The sequence below is a fragment of the Chanos chanos genome, chromosome 13 (assembly GCF_902362185.1).
Source record: "Chanos chanos chromosome 13, fChaCha1.1, whole genome shotgun sequence".
NCBI lineage: Eukaryota > Metazoa > Chordata > Actinopteri > Gonorynchiformes > Chanidae > Chanos > Chanos chanos.
The window spans coordinates 18183649-18205653 of NC_044507.1; the positions used below are offsets into that span (position 1 = coordinate 18183649).

Here is a 22005-nt window from a genome sequence, read left to right on the forward strand (position 1 = left end):
AGTACATACTCTCAAAAATATATATATATCTATTCTTTTGTAGTGAATTCCACTGGTTCAAAGCCAGGAGGAATACACTCCACCTGTCATGCCCTATGCAAACATAACAAGGACTCACTGCAGGGGTTTTTTTTCCTTCCGTGCCCTGTCGCTAATCTTTATTTCCATGAAAGTATTTGTTTATATTTCCATGTTTAAGCGCCGGCGGCGAGAGAAAGGCCACTGGACGGCCGCTGGGAATGATGCGGCCAATCTGACGTTTCCTCTGAAGCTTCATTGTTGTGAACGATTTTTTTTATTTTTTTTGGTCAAGAATGGGAAAGTGAGTTTCTCCCGTGAAACTGACTTTTCCCATCGCTATTTTTTTTTTTTTTTTTACCTCCTCAAATCTGTTCCAGGAATATGGGGAATGCCACGGGCATGTATCTAATAAAAACGAATCATTTATAAGGTACTGTATCAATGTTGCATCTCAAAAGGTTTGTTTGTATTACAATTTACTTCTTTCCTTCAACTCTTTAGTGTATCAATGACATACCATTGCTTTAAAAATGTGTTTAATGGATATCAGCGGGACTTTGATCAATGGTTGAGTAATGATTAAGCTGGACGCCTGTTTGCGAAACTGCGTCATTTATTTTAAAACTCTGTCCTGGTGAGTCAGGACAGAATCCCACCTTTTCAGTGTTACCCTAAGTGACGTGAGACTGATAAGAATGACATTGTGATAACAGTGCAAATGCAACCTACTCTAGCTTATTGTTTGGACATGTGGATGGTGTGTTTCTTGACCACTGCATTGCTGAACTATAAACATCAGCTATGTCAACACTGACTCCCCCCCCCCCCGCAACTCAGCCCCAAATCTGTGGGAAGTGACAAGACTGAGTAGCAGCACTAGCATGGGTCACATCACCTTAAAGAGTAAGCAGCTCCCTCTCTCTCACACACACACACACACAGGAATGAAGACACACGTGTACAATGACTCACTCGCACACAAATATGCACAAGCACACATATGAGTGAACACATGCATGCACTCTCTCTCTCACTCACACACACACACACACACACACACACATAGGCGAATGACAGTTGCAGGCAGTTTTGGAATACTATCAGCAAACCGTCAGTTCTATCTGACTTTACCTGCTCCCTGAAAAGAAGGTCTCTGAGTGTAATCTCTGGAAATGTCTTGGATAGCTTGTCTGGAAATAATTTGGATAGCTCCAAATGACAATGACAGTTTCATTAACGTCAATGATAGTCTGCTCCTATGTAATGCCCTCGGGGAGTGAAAGTGAGGTATTAGTGTAAAATGATATTGTCTATTGGACTGACAGTTTTGAACAGTGTGTTTCAGTGGCGAGAAGGAACCATAAAAATTCCTTCTTGCTTAGCCAAGCAGAGTATATATTGGATCAAAACATAAGAGGACCTCAAGCAAAATGCAGCCTGGAGCTGAGCGGGTAGAGGCTGGCCACAAAGCATCACATTAGAGGACTGTACCTAAACTTATTCTTCAGATGCCTATCACACGCTCATTGTACCCTTCAGGAGAACAGACAATGGGATAGGGTTAGCTTTTCTCACGGCAACGAGCCAAGTTCCAAAGAACAAGCACGGTTTACACAAAAAAAACAGCACTTAGTGGTTTCTTCTAGGTTGCCCAGTCCGCTAAAGGAGACGGGCACATAAAGTTTAGTCGTTCAGTTGTCCCCAGAGGTTTTCCGTCGTTTTACACGGAGAGGCATTCCATTCCTGGTGTGGAATGAAAACACTGCAGTTCAAGAACACAATAAATTCCTGGTCACGAGGCGAGTTCTGCGCCGTTCTCGAAGCTTTAAGTACATAAGTGCTGGCGGACCAGCGGGGAGAGCTGGTTCAAACACACGCTTTCACGTGACCACCTGTTGTACTGTTGAGCGTTCGTGCGGACAGGACTGGTCCCCGCAGTGTAACTTCTTTAGGAGCCTTTGGAGCTTGTGAGAGAAGTTCTTGTTCATCTTTCTGTACATAAGGGGCATGGCGAAGCTGCTGGAGAAGGCCAAGAGCACGGACAAACAGTGCAGAAAGTAGTAGGTCGTGATGTGCTGGCCGTTCGCACGGTTCCCCGGCATCCCGGAGATGGTGTGGACCAACAGGGTCATGTAGTACGGAGTCCAGAGCACGAACTGCACGCAAACCGAAGCCAGCAGCAGCTGATGGATGGAAGGGTCGAGCCTTCCGGAGTCCTGGTCCAACGGCGTGGACTCTTTCCGGATTCGAAGGATGAGGACGAAGGCGTAGAGCACGGCCACGGCGGGAACCACGTAGCCGATGAACATCATGATGGCGTCGGCCGCCTCCTTGTTCTGCATCTTGGAGCACTCGATGATCTTGGTGGAGACGTGGTTGCAGACGTAGAAGAGCAGCGAGGAGAAGCTGGTGAGAACGGCCCCTCCCCAGATGAAGCCGCAGACATGCTTGGTGTTGTAGACGCTGGACATGTAGGTGCGCGGCAGGGCGCGTTCTATGTAGTAGTCTAGGCTGAGCAAGGTGGTGGAGTACATGATGACCAGCGAGGAGATGTTGAAGAGGATGAGCAACGTGATGTAGATTTCGTTGTTGTAGTCCCACATGGGCCAACGCGTGAAACTCGGGCCCAGCAATTCCACGGGAGCCACCAGGTTCAGAACCAGGCCGGCGATGGCTATGTTGACAAAGTAGACGTCTGGCATTGTCATGGAGACCTTATTGGAAAGGTTGACCACCACCAGTAGGGCGTTGTAGCACAGTGCCACCGGAAAGCACACGACCAGGTAGATGAGCGAGAGGACAGACAGGATGAGTCCAAAATCCTGGCAGAGACGGTGGTCCACGTTTTCGTCTGTTTCATTGTAAACCACGCAGCTCCACATAGCTAGGCTACGGCAGAGATCCGGTTCTGGTTTACTGGTTCAGCTGTGGAAGACAAGGTGGGAGACTGAATTAGAAGACTGTATTTTCATTTTTTTTTTCTTTTCCTTAAATCTACCAAATATATGAGATCAGCGAACTAGGAACAATTTCAACCAATCTGACTTCTTAGTTTACCAGCATGTACGTTTACGATGTTTACCCCACCGATGGCATTTACGAGCCATGAATAAACGCCGTAAATCAGCGATTTTATTTGACCCAGGTGTTTCCTAATTGAACCCTTAGTAATTTTGGTTTCTCATATTCCTGTTATTCTTTGAATAGCACCACAGTGGGAAAAGAAGCAAGTGAAACCATTCACACATAAACAGCACAGACACGGCACGGCCATTATGTCCAGAGTAACGCCGTTAATTCCACTTCATTGCATCTCACTGGCTGAATAAAACTTGGCACAATATGGTGCACTAGACAGCTCGGCTCTAAAAAAAAACAAAAAAACTCGGGGCTTCTAGAGCCATGCTGTCGAGTGCTATTGAAGCTCTTGCTTGTGCAGAGGAACACAAAACCACATTGGCATGACATCTCCAGAAAGCCACTTCAAAAGAGAAAAGTTTTCAATTTTCTCTCTCTTCTCTCACTTTCTCTCTTTATTCTCCCTCCTTTTCTTTCCAAGAAAGCAAGGCCTGCCTACACACCTCCTGATTAGCCCCGGTGGCAAAAGGCATTGTACAGCACGGGAGGGGTCAGAGAGAGGGTGGAGAAGGCTCTAGAAGGTCTGTGGATTTCTGCGGTGGGTGCAATGCGATGTGAAGAGGTTTGTGTGGATTGACTGCGGGGTTTGGAGTTCAGCAGGAGGTCACAGAACTCACCGGGGCACATGCGATGGGACGCCTCGCCTGTCTACAGCTCGCTCATTAAAAACGCAGTTACGTAACACGCCGCTGTCTCTACGCAAAACACGCAATTACACATCACACTGGTGTCATCCTCATTTAGCATGAGGTTTTCATACAATGGGCTCTGTGTTACTCTTCAAAGGGCAGAACAAAAACGAGACAATTTAGAGATACGTCCTTGGGCTTCATTATATAGCAGTATAATAATAATAATCATAATAATAATAATAATAATATCAATATCATTGCACATCTATATATAGGTGAAAGGGAAAGCAGATATGTAGTCTCAGCAGGAAGTTGTATTTGTGTGTATTTGTGTGTGTGTGTGTGTGCGTGTGTGTTTGTTGACCTACTCTGAATTTTTTGCTCACTCTGTCAAATAAGCTTCAAGACATCAGAACAGATGGATGCCAAGAGAGTGAACATTCCTCTCTTTACACTTACGTAACCCTGTTACAGAGTGACTCTTCTTGCCCCAGGGACCAACAGCAGAGCATATACACAATCAGCCAGCTGCAGGGATTAGACGCGTCTCTCTTCTCTACACCTCTAAAGCATGTCCTCAAAATACTACACTTCAAATGACTGTCTGAAGAATCGCTCCAAAATCTCTCCCACATTACTCTAAGCAAAGAAGCTTTGGGTGAAGACTGTGAATTTCAGCTATTGACGCACCATTACCTGTGTTGAATGGACCATCCTTAGAGGCAGGAGAATCTTGACCTAACCATTGGTTGGCAGCGGCTGTAACCTAAGCACTGGTGATGAAGCGGGAAGTCTAAGGGGGTGTAGAATTACCCAGACAAAAAGACTGTGTGATAAAGTCTCCTAAAGACAGGTGTAAAAGGACTGGCTTTAGAAAAAAAAGCTTTCAGCTGTCTCCAGCCTGTCCAGGTGACTCATTTTGATTGGACAAAGGATTAGATTAAAAAAAAAAAAAAAAAGGAAGGAGAAGAAGAAGTAAAAAAGACAAGACCCATAAGTGGAATAAGAACAGCATAGAAGGGTTGCAACTATTCCAGCGCTCAGCCCCCAAAAAAGGCCCCAATCTCCTCTCTCAGCAGAACCTAAGACAAACTACCGCCATTAGCAAAGTATACCTTTACAATCAGCCACTCTTATTTATTCTGGAGACGTATGCTTTTTTTTTTCTTTTTTTTTTTCAGTCTGAATATCCTAAACCTTGCGGTGGAACAGACTTCTGTTCGTTGATTTGGATGTAATTCTTTCTTCCTCAGCAGACCGTGTCAATGCATTGTCAAGCCTGCCAATAGGATTTGTTATTGAGAGAATAACCATTAAAATAACCGTCAAAATTCTCCACACAAGTGCATTCAGAGGCATTTCACAGTCTGTGCCTTCAGTACTGAAGCCCTTACTGCAGTGCCAGGCTCCAAGTCTACTCAGCATCTACCCTTGGACCTCTGTCATTAACTGCACTCTTCTCGCTGATGAAAGTGCAACTTGGCAAGCCTGTCTTCTGCAGAGGGGGGGTTGTTGCTCTGTGAGACTGATGTGTTTGACATTTGTAGACGTGCTGTCTGTGTTTTTCACGCTCTAATGGGAGGAGTGTGCTAGCACTGGTCCACACCCCACATATCCTCGTTGGAAATGCACAGCAATTTCTCAGAATCGGCTGAGTGATGTCACATGATTGAGCTTTCTGTGCTGAGTGTATGCATGTCGGGAGGTTTTAGGTAACACCAATATGAGGGGGGGGGGGGGGGGCGATAGAGAAAGAGGCATGCACTTGCAGTTGGACATATTACATTAAAAGGAATGAAAACACACTGTTTGTTTAAGCTACTGAGAAATGTTCCTTTCAAGGCAACTAGAACTTAAGAGAACTTAAATTAATAAATTAATTTCCACCTGCACACCAGTATTCTGCAGAGAATAGAAGAAACCAGCATAGAAACATCTCAAAACATCCAATCTCTAATTGGAAATTTCTCTTGAGTCTTGGTGAAATTCTGACAAACACAGGTCATTAAATTCCAGTGAGAGTCAGGCTTCTGCTGTAAATGAATTATTCTACCTGTAGCAGCGCTCTTTCCCTGCACAGTACAACATCTCTTTCTTCCAGAAATATCTTGCTTCTAATTCCCACGGGCCAGGGAAGCAAATGAACACGGTGGTAACTGGTCTGGAGCTGCTTGCATTCAGTTTGCTGCAGGGTTTTCTTAACTCTAACTTTTGAACACTGACACGAAGGTGCTGTAAAGCCTCAGCTATAAATCTCTCTGTCACTGAATCATCAAGGCTGAGACATCAGAGGCCATTCTCAAACGCTTCCATGAATATATTGATAAGGATGCAAAGCAGAGAACCACATAATCAAACAGCAATATTCTGCTCGGTTACTGCAATACTCTAGCTGCCTATGGAGCTACAGAGTTTTAAAAATTGATTTGAAAGTGCCAGTCAAGTCTGTACGTTACAGATTCAAGGCAAACCTGCTAACACACAACTGAAGAGCAAGCATACACATACATGTGTGCTAATGGCCTCAACAGTTTTTTTTTTTTTTTTTTTAACAGATCAGCAGAAATAAAATATGTGCAAATGTCATTTCCACTTGTGCAACTCCTTGTGTACTTTTGCAACAAAAAAATTTTTTTTTTGCAACAACAGACTGAATGGTGTTCCAAAGACAAACAATATTAGGCCAAATGTTCCTGATTATCAGGGCATACCTAATGAGTTTCAGAGCTGGCCAGACAGTGGAAACTTTCAGATTCTGGCATGGACTAGGCAACGACCATTACGCTGAATTGAGAAACAGACAAGAAATAAATTTTTAAAAAAAATCTAGTTTTAACCTAAAATATTCAGCAATATTCAATAGCTTTTCCTCAAAGGAATGCATTACAGTGAAAACCAACTTTACCCGCTGTAGGATACCAAGTGTTTGTGCGAAATCCTGGGTGTTATGTGATCAAAGGAGACACTGTGGAGATGATTATATGAGAAAATAGGATAATATGTCTTCCTGCGATCTGGTCCAGCTGGATTGTCGACGACATGGTTGGGAAACAAACTAGTCTCGTGCTAGGGGTGTCCTTATGTTGAGTGGAACGCTCTATGCAGTAGTCTCATATAACACTTGATGAATTTCTGAGTCTGTGTTGACAAGTATCGCAACTTCGACATCGCTCTACATACTATGTTTGGCACCGGTTCAGTTTAGCGTAATTGTTTCCCTTTCTCTGGGGCCTGACGTGCGGTCACTGTAAGACCTGCAACAAGACATTTCAGCACCATCAGCGCTAGGGCTGAAATGACAAATCCCAACAAAGCCCTGTCTTTATTAGAATACAGATACAACCCTTTAGCTACGTGTCCTGATTATTCTTTAACATGGAATTATTCCTCTACATACTTAAGAGCTGATGGGTGATATAATGGCGATTATAATTTTAAAAAATCTACATATACTACAGTGTTCAAACAAAATTTCTGTCACCAAATGGCTCTGGGGAGGAAGGAAGATTCAGGCTGCGTGGATAGAAAGCGCTAAGCACTGGAGTTGGCCTAGCCTGACAAATCTGGCTTACTTTCACTTAACTAGGACGTTGCTAATGCCACTAGCTACTTCACCACATCTTATCCTCACACACAGGGTTAACAAGGCCAGGTTTCCGGCCCTGTTGTAGGTAAGTTGCTGGCCGAGTAGCTAGCTGTAGATCTGTCCACAAGTACCATAGGTAATGATTCTGATCACGGTTAGGGTAAATTAAATAAAGTTGGAACGTGACAAACACTGCCTGGATGCAGGAAACAAACTTAACAATAAGCAGGATTTAAATTGCACGCTGAGGAAACTGATTGTTTATTTCAGGTTTATTTCACGTGAATCTATAAGAGTTCATAGATTAAAAGGATAGTACAAATATAATGTTGGCACTTTACTGCTTTTTGATGTGCTGCGAGTGTGATTAGAGTCTCCAATCCTAATCCAGCAGCCTTGGACCACTTGGAGCCCGTATCATTCCATCCCACTGCAAAGAACGTGAAGGAAATTACGTAGCTCATAAATGTGTTTATATGATCGATTCGTGATAAGGTAATGCGTTGCCTTGTCGCCTTTCAGGGAGTGGCACAGTGACCAGGTTTTTTTTTTTTCTTTTCTGAGACTGATTATGAAATTAAAATAGAAGTTTACTACCCGAGAGCAAAATAGTTGTCTCTCAATGTTTCCACTTCCACAGCCGAGAAAGAAATGTTGCTATCTTTTCCAGTTCTGACCAGTCAGGTGCCCCATATCCTAATTTATGAAACACGTCTATGAACCACACGAAGTTAAGCGACCACCCGTAGTACCTTTGCGTTGATTTTATCTTTAATTTCGACACTAGTACTTGAAATGCGACGCTGAGAAACAAGACTTGCTTAGCACGAACGACAGACCTGAAAAGACTGAACTCATTAAGGCTTACTAACCTCATATTAGTCCTTCCTTTAATTACAGAAGCGAAACCATTTCCACTATATGAAGCCAACATCCATTTGGTCACCTCTACTAAACTAGCTTTCAGAGGTTTCATCATTTTGCCGCCTGTTTGGCTGTTCTTTGAAACATGCTAAATGACCTTGTATTCAGTACACATCGAAAACCCATATTTTCAATAAAATTACGATAATTTATTAACCCCCACCAAATGTGAAACAAACTCGTTTACAATGATAGGCAGTTTAAATAAAACTGTAGGGCAAAGTCAAAACAATCATATTCTATGAACATTTCAGAGGGTAGAGAAAACGGGGCATACTGTAGTCGGGATAGCTTGGTTTGACATACATCTTCTGTCACTATAAAATGAAGCGGTGTTTAGGTACGCTCCCATCAAAGTTAGCTGGCTGTCAGCAAAGTTCATATCCTTCAGAGCACAAATTTCCCAACAACCAATGGGCAAGAGAGTAGTTGTATGGTATTATACACGTTAACTCGCCAAATGAACATTTCTTAAGTGACTTTGTATTTTCTCTTTTGTGAGATGTACTGTCGGTTTTTAAAAATGTAGCCACTTCTAAAAACCCAAATCTAAAAACCGATTAAAGGTGTAAACTCACCAGAAGAGCAATTTTTGGCACCGCGACAAATCTACGGAGGCATCGGGTTCTGCTGTACTTCCATTGACATATCTCCTTTGATACTTTGATGTGGTCTAAAAATAAAACAAAAAGGCTGTCCTCTTCTCGTCCAAAAAATAAATAAGACGATCGATTAATTTACAAAAGGTAACGATAAGTACGGCTTCATATGCAAACTTCGTCCTACGACCGACGGTGCTTGTTCTGGAAAGGGGAGGACGTTGTCGACTTACTACGACTCGAGTGGTACTGAACTCTACAGTGTGTACACACGTGACCCTCCCCCACCGTTTTCTTCATTTGCCCGATGAGGCCCGACTGGCCCTCGGTGCAGTCATTGGACGAGTAGAGCAGAGGGAGGGGTGTTACAGCGATTCTCAATAACGCACCCTCTCCCACACACGAAAACACCCCACCTCAAAGTAGCTTTGACAGCAAGTTGCATAGACACAGATCAGTGGCGTGGCTCTGAATCCCCCGGACCGCAAATGATGAAACGTTAGACGAGGCCTACCATTGTGTTTTTGGTTACATTCCTGTTTTTACAGTAGGTTGTCTGAGGTCCAGCTATTCTCTAGTAGGATACATGCGTGCGCATTACTCCCTAAAACCCGGGAATTTTCTTAAAATAAACGTCTTCGAAAGATTTTCGGTTTTCAATTCCCATTAGAAAAAAATGTATATATATATTCTATTTTAGGAATATTCTGTTTTATTTTAGGAAGAATTCCAGTCATATTTAACACATTATGTTTATGAATTATGTAACTGGCTTAGGAACTCGTGGAATCTGATATTCGAGAAATGTGTTCTTTGAGTATATTTGATAAGCTTTTCCAGCTCCATATTTGCTCTTTTTTTTTTTTTTTTAAAAAATACGTTTCATGATGTTTGTTGCTTTTATTCGAGGTGGCTGTGCTTGTTCTCATATTCAAAACATAAATGTGGCTTTGACTGCATAAGTCATGAATATATTTCAGAGGAGAAACAGCAGAGCTACGTGCCTTTTCCTGTTTTCCTTTTGTTGCAGATTTACTCACAACAGACAAAACAGACAACTTTTCAATCAAAATGTGCTGTGGCTTTAGGTTGTGTGATTTTTAAGTATCGGTCAAATACAACCCCAGAAAATAGTTGGACATTGTCGAATCATCATTCAGGACTTCCTTTAGTGGTGACAGGATCCCCATAGCGAGTGATTTCAATTTGCTAAGAAGATTAAGGATTATGGAAGGTGGACCCAAGTTAAAATACTTCCCTGCTTTTGACCCACATTGAAATCCTGACCTAGAGAGAACTTTTGTAACACGGTCTGTAATTACCTCTGTGTGCTCTAATTGAACTTTGGCAAGCTGGTGTACGGACAGAAAATGATGTGGTTGGTCAATATTGATTTGTCTCCTAAAATCATTGTATCAGGCCAGTGTGAGTTTAGAAAATGTGAGTTTAAAGAAACACATGTGTTTGACTCTCTGTCTTTCTCATGCACTATCCCTTTCTCAGGATGTTGTTTGTTTTTGTTGTTGTTGTTGTTGTTGTTGTTGTTGTCCATTCTCATGAAAAGAAACTTTGTCTTTATACTCTCAAGTACACTGACAACAGTGGATATTTTACTTACTATTTAAGAGGCATGATGATGGTCACTTCAACATTTATTTGCCACTGAACGTGTACCGCTCTCCAGCGCTGTAGTTAGCAAACAGCCCACAATGCCTATCTGTCATTAGTAGAAGCAGTGGGTGTATAGTGTATGGTATGATGCTCACGGATGAAACTGTGTACATGGTAGATTTCATGGTTATTTCAGATATTACTTTGTCTGAAGAACTGTTATAAAATGAGTGGAAAAAACTCTCGACCTGTGATGCAGGGCAGGATGCGATTCGACTGAAATTCCTCAGAAAAGATAATCCTGAGATCTGAACACTGTCTCATTACATCATCAGCTCTGCACTTCCCTGGGGCCCTGTCATTTACTTACTGTTACCATTCGATGTTATTCTCATAAAACATGTGGTTGAAATACATTCAACTGCGCTGGCGTAATATATTATATAGGACCCTCCGTGACGGTCCTCTATAAATCTAATAAATGTGAAATGCTGTCATCTTTCAACGGCAAATTATGAGATAATGATTGAGATGACATCAAACAGAATTCAATGAAAAAACAAAGACAGACTCTGAAACAAAACAAGAAGAAAAAAAAAGAAAGAAAGAGGAAAATTACAATGAAAGCGAAAAAAGGAGATATTTAGAGAGCAGCCATGTACTCTGCTCTATAGCCAGTAATGGGCCTGCTTTGGGAAGGCCCAGCGGATTCAATGGGCCATGATAATGAGGATGTGGGGTGGATGACTGCACCAGCATATGATCTGCTGAGAGAGCTTGTGGGAACATCAATTGATTTCCATGCTGTAAATAGGGTAATAGAGCACAAACTATGTATGAATGCCAACAAGGACTAGCCTGTTATTGAAATTATCACAGATAAAGAACCTCATAATCATGCAGTTTGTGTTTTCTTTTGCTTTGCAGTGATAAATGATTTTAAGAACATTATTGGTTAAGTAGGTTTTAATTGCCTTCCTACTGAGAGGTATATCAATGTAGCCAAACACTAGAAATATCTAGTCCTACTACATTAGTGCTTAATTGTGTATTGTATCTAATGAAATTCAGATACACCCTTGAGTTTAAACAGAGCCTTTTATTCAACAAAACTCAGTGGATTTTATGTTTAGGCCCCTGAAATTCAACACAGGTCATCCTATCTAGAAATACTGCCAAGAAATTGCAGGTCACAGTAACTGTGTGTCAGGCCGTTACTGAGTTCTCAGTACTCTCACAAAGAGGTTATTTTCAGTATTCCGTACCACAGTGACTCCAAAAGTTAACTACAAAAACACTGGTTGTTCTTAAAAAATTTTTATGCCTCTTTTTTCCTGAGCTGAATTGTGTTTAAAAGTCTGGTGACAAGCTTTTTCCTGCTTCTGGACAGTACTTTATATTGCTTGACCCAGTTTCAAGTTACAGGAGAATATGCAGTACCTTAGTGAACCTGTGGATTGGTTATACAGCTTACAAACCTCTCCTTGTATGGAAATTATGGCTTAATTTATTATGTATACTAGTTATAATTTATTAGGTCTCCAAGCACAGGACTGTGATGTTGAGAAAATCCAGAGCTAGAGGTGGCTGGGTGTTGTTGTGCAGGAAACCCAAGCTAATTTAGAGTGGCTATGCAATCTGGCTTAGTTTGGAAGGCTAACGACAGGTAATGCTGTAATGTGAGTGCCACGTGTGTCTGATTCTCCGCTTCTCCCCTCAGATCAGCTGTCTAGTCAGGAGAACACTCTGAGCTGGATAAAAATAAGACAGATGTGTGCGCTCTTTGTGTTCGGATCTGGGTCTAATCGCGACAGGTGTCTCCCGACCACAAATGAAACACTTTTCATGAGCCCTAAATCACATTCATACCATGTGCCGTTTCGATATGTTACATAGCCGAAATCTTCAGTTTCCAAAATGTACCAGTGAGTTTATCAATATTACATTTAAAGAACGATATAGGATATCATTATGACTACACTGAGGTATGTGTGCGGTTTTTTTTCCCTTAATCTTATTCTGGTCCATTAACAGTTTGAAATGATGATGAAACCTGATGAATTTAAAGTGGTCAGACTTCATAACCTGTAGTGGCAAACAAGCTTTCCAAATGGAATGCCTGACAGGGATTAAAGATTTAGCGTTGTTGATCTAATCTGTAATGAATACATGTTGAGCTGACAGGACTTGCAGCAGCTGTTGCACAGAGGTGAGAAATGATTCATGGTAAAAGTAAAGCCACAAAGTGGAGGAGGAGGTGAGGAAGGTGGTGGAGGAGGAGGAGGAGGAGGGTAGCAAGCGTATGACATCACGATCAACAGCCCACTTACGAGGAAAAGGGAGGTTTTCCAATGAACCAGTGCTCTGTTATTCATTGAGCAAAGGTTGGAACAGAGTTTTACCCCTACTGCTTTCCCAAGGGCTTTGGTTTTACAAACTCACCAAAAATTGTACTTGGGAGGAACACAAACAACTTTCTCAAACCGACGACACACAATAGTAGAAGAATACTGACCTATCCTAGCTTGCTCTCTAGGTTATTATATACCCTTTCAATTCCTGTTATGCTGCTCCATGTGTACTTGGCCTCTGGTTTGTCATTTCCATACCAGTGCATGTCAGGTTGTCTCACAAGAGCCACATGACCTTGTCATTTGTTTCCGTCTCCAGGAAACTGACTCATATGTTTGCATATATGCAGCATGAATTTGATCCTTATATGGACATGGTGATTTTATCTGGTTGTATATAGGCTCCCATAATGCAGATGGATAGTCTGCTCCCTTATCTGTAACTGGGGCAGAAACCGTGAGGGCGGCTGTGGAAACAGGATGATGTAGCTGAAAACCTGCATGCTGGAATGACTGCTGTTATGCTCTGAATGTCGTGTTGTAATTGAGCATGAATTGTGTGAGCCAGCAAAAATGCATGGGCTTTTTCTTTTCTTTTTTTTTTTTTGTTCGCCTCAATCTCTGAGAGTGTCGCTTCAATTCAATCTACACAGCGTTGAAATATGAAAAAAAGAAAGAAAGAAAGAAAGAAAGAAAGAAAGAAAACCCTACAAAAGGGTCTGTTGTGTTCAGCTCAAATCAGTTAACCCAGTTATCCTACACTGTCTGATTATACTTCTGAGTGGGAGCCAGATTTGTGTGTATTTACGGGCATGGCGGAGCAGCAAACGGGGGCCAATAATATGAACATTACTCTGATTTAACCCCTCCCCCCTCCCCCTAACTGTGACTAGTGTGTTACTCTTGATTTTTTTTTTTTTCAATTTGTCTGTTTACAGCAGTCAGCAGGCAATACATGTCCACGTTTAACCCCGGCAACTGTAAGAAATGACAGAAGAAGAGACAAAGTGATTGGACTAAAGGAATGAGGACTAAATCAGTGTTTATCCCCAATCAGGCTCTGAAATCTGTCCTATTCCTGGAAGCTGGGCCAGAGTGCGGCGAGGCCCTGGCCTGCCATCACCTTCCTTTCCAGGCATTAGATCATGCTTGCACATATGGCCGGCTTACTAACAAAAGTTCTTATTCTCACCCAGATGGAGTTTTCCTTATTCATCAGATACAAACTTAACAGCTTGCCAAATGGAGGCTTTTCTGTTGAAACTCTCAGAGCTCCGAAAGCATTCAAAGCCTTAAAAGCGGCCTGTGTTTCAGCCGAGACGATTCCGAGACGAGTCCGAGAGAAGGGTTTTCCTCTCGCACCGCACGGCTTGAGTTGATTTGAAACGGGCAGGTATTTCCTGAGGAGAGAGATCAGACGCTCCTCTGGCCTTTGATGCTCTCTACTGGTCTTCCTGTCAGGAAAAGGAACAGCTCCAGTCAGAGAGAGCAAGGCTGTTTTCTTGCGTGCCCGAGTGGGAAACGGCGAAGTCTGTCGGATGTGGTCGGTGCAGGGGGGATGGGAAGGGGGCATCAAACACCTCTCTAACAGTGCCTTATCTGTGGATAAGTTGTCTTGAAACACCCTCCACCCCCCACCCCCCTCACCCAGCCCCGCCCACTTCCAGCTACAATACATACAGCAGATCACTCCTCCCCAAGCCTTAAAGCTCTTAGGGCCAGCATTCCCCATTAAGCCCATTAAATCTGTGGTAGAGAGGCTTAAAGTCCTCTACCACCGGGCAGAAGCCGCAACACGAGTGAAAGGAAGCTTTCCCTGTCGTGAACCTTTTACCTCGTCGGATCTGCTCAGACTGCTGTAAAGACTACTCCTTACCGCCCGCATGGCGTATTACTCTGATAGATCACATTTATGATGGATGTGATACGGATCTGTCTCGACCGGTTCGCGCTGCTCCTCTTACCCGTTCTCATTTGTCACCGGCTCACCTTTCCAGTCAGTCCGTAAACGCATTTCTCTTCAAAAGCTAAAACGTATAGAATTTTTAGTGCCTTTGTGAGGATGCACTATCCCTGACTGTCGGCGAAGAAACGACCGGTTCTGTCATTACGCATTACATAAGTACGCTCACAGAACAAGTTCTCCCCTTGCTACTTACACTGTGTAGAATGATACTCAGAGGTGGCTTGAAAAGCGGTTTAGGCTGCTAAACTGAAAGCAACAGCACCACAGTTATGTGGATTTCAAGCCTTCATTTGGCATACCTAACAAAAAAAAACCTCCAAAACCCATCAGCCCCGTAACATTGCCCTTTTTTACGTGTAATACAACACAAAGCACCCGCTATCTCAGTTCAGCCTGCGCCTTTGCCTTTGTCTTGATAAGGTTCTTTTTGTTATTTATATTGATTTGTTTGTTTATTTTTTGTCCTGACGACGTGGTGATTATTGCGAGGCTGTTCCATGTTGACGCCTGTCACCCCTGTCAGATCAGTCTGAGGATCAAGCCTGGAGGATTGTCACATTGCAGCTGATGTCTGCTTCTCACGGACGGCCATTAGGAGTGTGTTTGTACAGTGTATGTCTGCTTCCCTATGTTTCTAAGAGGGACAAAAAACTGCCTCTGAGCTATTGATGTGTGATGTTTGTTGTTTTGGGTGCAGTGCTGCTGTAAGAGTGGTATGGATTAGGTTAAAGGGTGTTAGCTAGTTGAATAAGTTAAGGGTAGGGCCAGAAAAAAAAATCTTACTGGAAAATGATTGCCACACCCTACTGCTACATGCCATATGCCTTTGGTTCTTTCCTCATTGATCTATTGTACAAATGACATGATGGGGGATGGGGTGTGGTGGGGATGGGGATTGCAGTGATCTCCCCTGTCATCGTGTATGCCCCTGCTTTGTTTATACTCTAATGGGATGCATGCCTAGCCAGCAGTGCACTGATAAGAATCTATGCTGAAAGACAGCATTGCCCCAGACTGAATAATAGATCCCCTCTGTACAGCAGCTCTGGGGGATGATCTTTACTCTGGCTCTCCTTGGCTCTGACCGCACAACCCGTTTCAAGGTCCTGAAGAGTTGCTACGTAAAGTCAGGTGGAAATGAAACAGAGCTTAGAATAATAATTTGACCAATGCCCTGACCAATGTTATAATAATAATAATAATAATAATAATAATATACAGCTAAACGAACAACTAAGCCAAAAAACTTGTCTCAGAGAGACCATCTTATGTGAGCGGACAGACACACATGAGCAGTTGCATATTTATACCACTTACCCAATCATGCGCGCACACACACACACACACACACACACACACACACACACACACACACACACACACAGACACAAACACACACACACACACACACACTATAATGCTAATGGCAACACTCCACAAATGCGTCATACTCCTTGGCTGGATGACGGCCTTGGTTGCTTAGTAACGTTCCCAATGTAAGTGAACTGGGCTGCTCTCTGGCTCGCATGACAAAATTGAGGTCCAGGGGTTGAAGTATTGTTGGCTCAGGGGAGTTAAGCTACACACAAATGTTGGCAGCTGTGTCTGTCTTCGAAACTTGCTTCCTCTCGAAGGTGTTTCTCCACACAGGACCACTTAAGACTTCTCATAACTGTTAGCACAGCGAACTGACCTGAAGTCAACCCGTAATGTAGCCTTCTCAATAACATCCACAGCTTAGCCATACCCTTTAGCTCTGTTTTTACAGGCCTATAGTTTCCTCTTTTTTTTTTTTAAACCCTCTGGAGGGTTTTCATCACACTGTCCCTCACCATTCCCACCCCACACAAAACTTTGAGAAGTTTAGATTGGTCATGTGATAATATCCTGTTTTGAAAAGTGTGAAAAAAGGAGGTTCTTTGTCGAGGACGTCTGAGTCCTGCCCTTCCTGTGTGATAAAAGCCCCAGGGTGGGACCCTCCCGCTGGTCTACTCCCGCTGGTCTACTCCCGCCCATCCGCACACGACGGCCTGGCCCACACAGACACGCTGCAGCATCCCTGTGCTTTCCATTCACCTGGTTTCGCTCACATAAAACATTCAGAGCACTTTCAGCTGGTCAGCATTTGCAGTTTTTATGAGAACTGCTTGGGCATGGTAATCCGCTTGCACCTAATCCAGTTAAGAATTTATTGGGTTTAAGGCTGTTTTATTGAATGAGGGGAAAACCTTGGTGGGTTTCTTTTTTTTCTTTCTGCTGATTCCTGTTGTTTGTATCACTCATATGGACTCCTTCTTATGGGCACTGTTTTGCAGGCATGTTGGTGGACACAGCCTCTCACACGCTCGCACACGCGCTGGACCTACTTGAACAGTCATTAGTTTTACATTTAATTGATCTAGTTACATACTCTGATGTGTGTGTACAAAGCACCGTGAATTCTTTGCCTTTTGCAGATCTTTTGTACTTTGCTTTTTGATTTGATTTGAAACTGATGTGAGTCATTTGTGAGGCCCCTGAACATGGTAGTGCTGAATATAGAGGCTTATTTTGTCACGAGGAAGCATTTCTACATTTCTACAAATGTTGTTCTTGCAGAGGCGTTGCAAATGTTTTCAAATGAGTTCTGTATGCCTTTTTTTGTTTGTTTGCATAAGTTAAAGAATACTTAATTTATGTGTGTGTGTGTGTGTGTGTCTGCGTGTGTGCGCGTGCGTGTTTGTTTGTATTTATATGCGTGTGCATGTGTGCGCGCGCGCGCATGTGTGTGTGTTTGTTTGTATTTATATGCGTGTGTGTGTGTGTATTCATACCTAAGATATGAACTGGCTTAAGGCTGAAGTGGATTGCTTAACCCAGACAGAGTGTTCTGCTGGCCCTGGATGTGGTCTTTCTCAGTATGAAGGAGGCAGGCAGTTTTTGCAGCCAGGGCTTGGCAGAACGTTCGTACTCTCTCTCTCTCTCTCTCTCTTTTCCAGTAAGGCCTTTCTGTGGAATTCATACTTTTAGACTGCACGTCTAAAGCTTGGGCTTTCCGACGAAAACACACACAGCATCAAGCCGACCTTCAAACTGGAGATTCTCCAGAAAGCAAATATGAGGTCAGGAAGAGAACTGAGCTTGAAAAGGCTCCCGTACAGATGCGAATAGCTCCCATGTGTTTTATTTGCGTGTTAAATATAAGGTAAGAGTGAAACCCCGATAAATATCACATGATAAAGACGGACGGCGCTCATGTATGGAATTCTCTCTGTTATCAATAAAAAATAGATTTCCTGGAAAAGCCTGGCCGATTTCACCCGAATCCATGTGAGCTTCGGTTATCAAGTGATTTGTTATTCATATCATGCTCTCAAACATACTGTGATCATCCACAGCTGCTCCACGGTTGAAGCTCTACGTTTCTCATATTAGCTTTTCCTGCATACATAACTCAGAGCGTCAAAATGAGGTCATAGCCCAGTCAGCACTTACACTTTCATTACTGTGCGTAGTTTTGGCTTCAGAGGTAACTCTTTTCTTTTTTTTTCTTTTTTTTTTGCACATGTGCTCATGGGGGGGGGGGGGGGGGGGGGGGCACCCTGGGACATTTAGCGTAGATGTACAGCGGTGTGTCCGGAGAGGGGCCGCCTTCCTCTGCACAGACCCCCTTCCACCACGCACCCCCTCTGCCCACCCACCCCACCCGGGACCCATGCATACTTCCAAGAGTGTAAGCCAAGATTATTCCGCTGTTTGGTTCCACCAGATGAAGCAGTGCCACTGGATGGTTTCCGTCTGGCCTGGATGAGCAGATATATAAAAGGGATTAGTGGGCTGCCGCGGCACAGCGGCGGGAGGCCGTCCAAAAACAGCTGTGTGTGTGTGTGTGTGTGTGTGTGTGTGTGTCTCATAGTGTTTCATAATGGCCTGGTCTGGACTAGCTTTCCCTTCCCTCTGACCCACGCCTCAGGGACAGACACACAGCAGGAACTCCCAAATGCTCTGGAACAGCCTGAAAGCTCTTGAGGAAACTTGACTCTCTCTTAAGTGCCATGAATGACGGTGAAGATGTGAAGCGGGTGTAGCTCCGATGAAATGCTTGGAATATTCCAGATGAGTGAATCGACGGCATCTGTTTTGTAGTAGAAGAGTGAATTATTTCATTCATGACGCAACAAGAATCAAAGTATCACAAGAGACCATATGGAATATAGTATCTCTCTCTCTCTCTTTTTTTTGGTCTAAATGTTAGATTTTAGAATATCGCACTGCTTTGTGTTGCCAGTTTCTAAATATGACAGAAGTATGACAGAAGACAATAAAGATTTTTTGCATGATGTAATTACAGTAAGCACTGGAAAAATGACCTTTGGACCTGCACTGTGGTAATTGACTTGCCGTTCACTGCGACACACAAAAATGTTTCCATGACATTAGCAGTGAAACGACTGAGTCCTGTTCAGGACTTGTCAGCGAGTGCGCTCATGTTTCCTGTCGCCATGGAAGCCAAGTGGCTGTCGGTGACAGCTCCTATTTACCAAAAACAAAAGGCCAGGACAAAGAGTTCCTCTTATGGGTAAAAAAAAAAAAAAATATATATATATATATATATATATATATATATATATATATATATATATATATATATATATCAGATGACTAACCTCCAATAACAGGAGATAAAGGGCTCGCAATTGTGAGATTTTCTTTGGTTACATGTTAGATTAGCATGTTTGTTGTTGCTTTAGCGTCATTCATTTGACATGCAGACTGTGTATACTACACCATGGTGGTGAAGGAGAGGAATCCCCTTTCTGTAAAGTGATGAAGGTGTTGAAAAGCTAAACTGGAGTGAGTGAGTGAGTGAGAGACTGTGACTTGATTCTGTACAAACCTAGAATTTCACCCTCACCTCTCTTCCACTTTCTTTCTCCCTTTCTCCTCTCAAGGAAAAGGAAAAGTCATTTCTCTTTACAAGGGCATTTTGATTTTGTTGTACCGTACAGTTTGTCTAGACCTCTTTTTTTTTGTGTGTAATTTTTATTTCTGTCATTGGTTAGCTGTGACTCCTAGTCAGATTTAGCCTCATTGCTTTTTGAACTCTCCAAATAGCCTGGCTCTTAAGGCCTATTGTATGTGTTTCTGTGTGTGTGTGTGTGTGTGTGTGTGTGTGTGTGTGTGTGTGTGTGTGTGTGTGTGTGTGTATGTGTGTGCAGTGCTGAGGTCTGGCTCTCATTAAAAGCCCTCAGTGCTGCATGGGTCTGGGCTTCACTCTGACTCTCTGGCCTGCTGCCTACTCCCTGCAGCCAACTACTCATAATAGAGTTTGCTTGTCTGTGTGTGTGTGTGTGTGTGTGTGTGTGTCTGTGTGTGTGTGTGTGTGTGTGCTTGTGTGTGAGTAAGGGGGGGTGGGGGTGAGCAGGGGTTTGTGCGCGTGTCTGCCTATGAATATATGTGTATATGTATATCCACTGTGAGTATTCATTATTAAAGAAAAAAAGTTGGAAGTGATTTAGTTTCATGTAGCCCCCCCCCCCCCCCCCCCCCCCCCCCCCCCCCCCCCATAAGGCTTACTTTTCACTAAAAAGACTTTTTTATAACAGTTCACATGTAGACAAGCTCCATTCCACACAATCAGCTGATGCTAATGATGCTCCCCCACCAAGAAAGATCCTACCATTATGGCCAGATACCTCACAAGATTATCCTGTGACAGGAGAGAGATACTATCACCCCAGGAGGTCTCAACACGGAAAAAAAACGTATTGTTTTTTAACACTTGTGGGCATTCAGATTTATTCACAGTTGTTCTCAAATGTCACAGGGCCGTGTGTTGGCAAGTGCTGGCTGGAAAACCCCTGATATTCGTAGAGCTTGGTTACATTGTGAGCACTGTACGTAAAATGAAAGATGTCAGAGGATGCTCTGTGCTAAAACAACAGCTAATAATGCTTTCGGACCACAGCTAACATCGTGGTAAAGCATTGTCTCAGATCACGCCATCCAGAATGTTCTCTAATTGCTAACAGAAGTGGTGCCATCATTTCCTCAGTAATAATGATTTGTTCATAAACAGTTGATTTATTCGAGGTCTGTGCAGAAGGGCCTCTTTGGAGAAACAGAGCAAGGCTTTGTCCAGTGTATTCACTCGGGAAGTCTCCCCGTACAGAATGAAGCAGACAAAGACAATTTTTGTTATTCGGCTCTGGTTTTGCTGAACGTGATTTGTGGTTAGTGAGATATTGTTAAGAAAGAATAATAGCTTATTTGTGCACATATGGATGAGGGAAATGCAGAAAATGTCTCATGCTGTTTCTACTTTTTTTTTTTTTTTCTGGTTTGAAATACAAACAGACGGTGCAAATCTAAACTCTTGTGGAAAAATGGTCACATGATATTCCCAATCTGATTCTGGATCCGAAGAGGAGTGAAGTTTGGTGTTTTAAAAAATTATTTTGAAACGTGATATGAAATGGTTCTATTACTATAATTTCATCAAAACGCTGTAACTAAGTGTGTGTTTTTCTTCCTGATGGATTTGAACTTCTGCACTTGTTTGTTTAATTCGTTTGACTGAATTTTGAGTTTTTCCCAATTCAAATAATAATGGTAGTGGAGAGACGTGAAAAAGAGAGAGAGAGATCGGTGGACGGGGTGGGGGGGGGGTGTGGGGGTAGAAAGAGGGTGGAGAGAGAGAGGAAAGGGAGACAGAGAGCTATCCTCTACACAGAGTAAACCTTACAGGTTTAAGAGAACATTGTGCTGGAATTGTTTGGAAGTTGAACAGCGGGGCCAATGGTGTTTGAATGACTGAAGTTTGAAGACAGCGTGACATAGGCTACCATTAACGCGGTACCTGATCCGACTTCCAGAGTCAGCACAGAAACTGACTGTTTTACACATGGAAGGGAGGAATGCTATTGGTCTTAGTCACACAGTAGGTTCGCCAGTTAGGGCCAACTATCTGTGTCAGCCGTAAACAGGGCATAAATCTATGAGGTCAAAAGTTCTGTGTGTGACCTCTTTTGCTACATTCGTTTCATTGCGGGAGTCTAATGTCACAGGTTACTTGGAGGTGCAGTCATCCAACACTGACAAAACACAGTTTTACTTCCTTTGTTCTTCTGCTTGTGAAGTTTCTGCACACATTACCCCCCCCCCCCCCTTCACCCTTAGTCTCTATTTTAAGGCCCTT

At 43.0% G+C, this 22005-nt stretch overlaps 1 protein-coding gene across 1 annotated transcript; it reads right to left on the reverse strand.

Moving 5' to 3' along the window:
- Positions 1–373: 373 nt before the first annotated feature.
- On the reverse strand, positions 374–9113 carry gpr146 (G protein-coupled receptor 146). The gene is made up of 2 exons (XM_030789816.1): positions 8880–9113; positions 374–2946 (listed from the first exon to the last, which is right to left on the reverse strand). The coding sequence occupies exon 2, from the start codon at positions 2901–2903 to the stop codon at positions 1902–1904; it is 1002 nt and encodes a 333-aa protein (XP_030645676.1). The 5' UTR covers positions 2904–2946; positions 8880–9113; the 3' UTR covers positions 374–1901.
- Positions 9114–22005: the final 12892 nt, after the last annotated feature.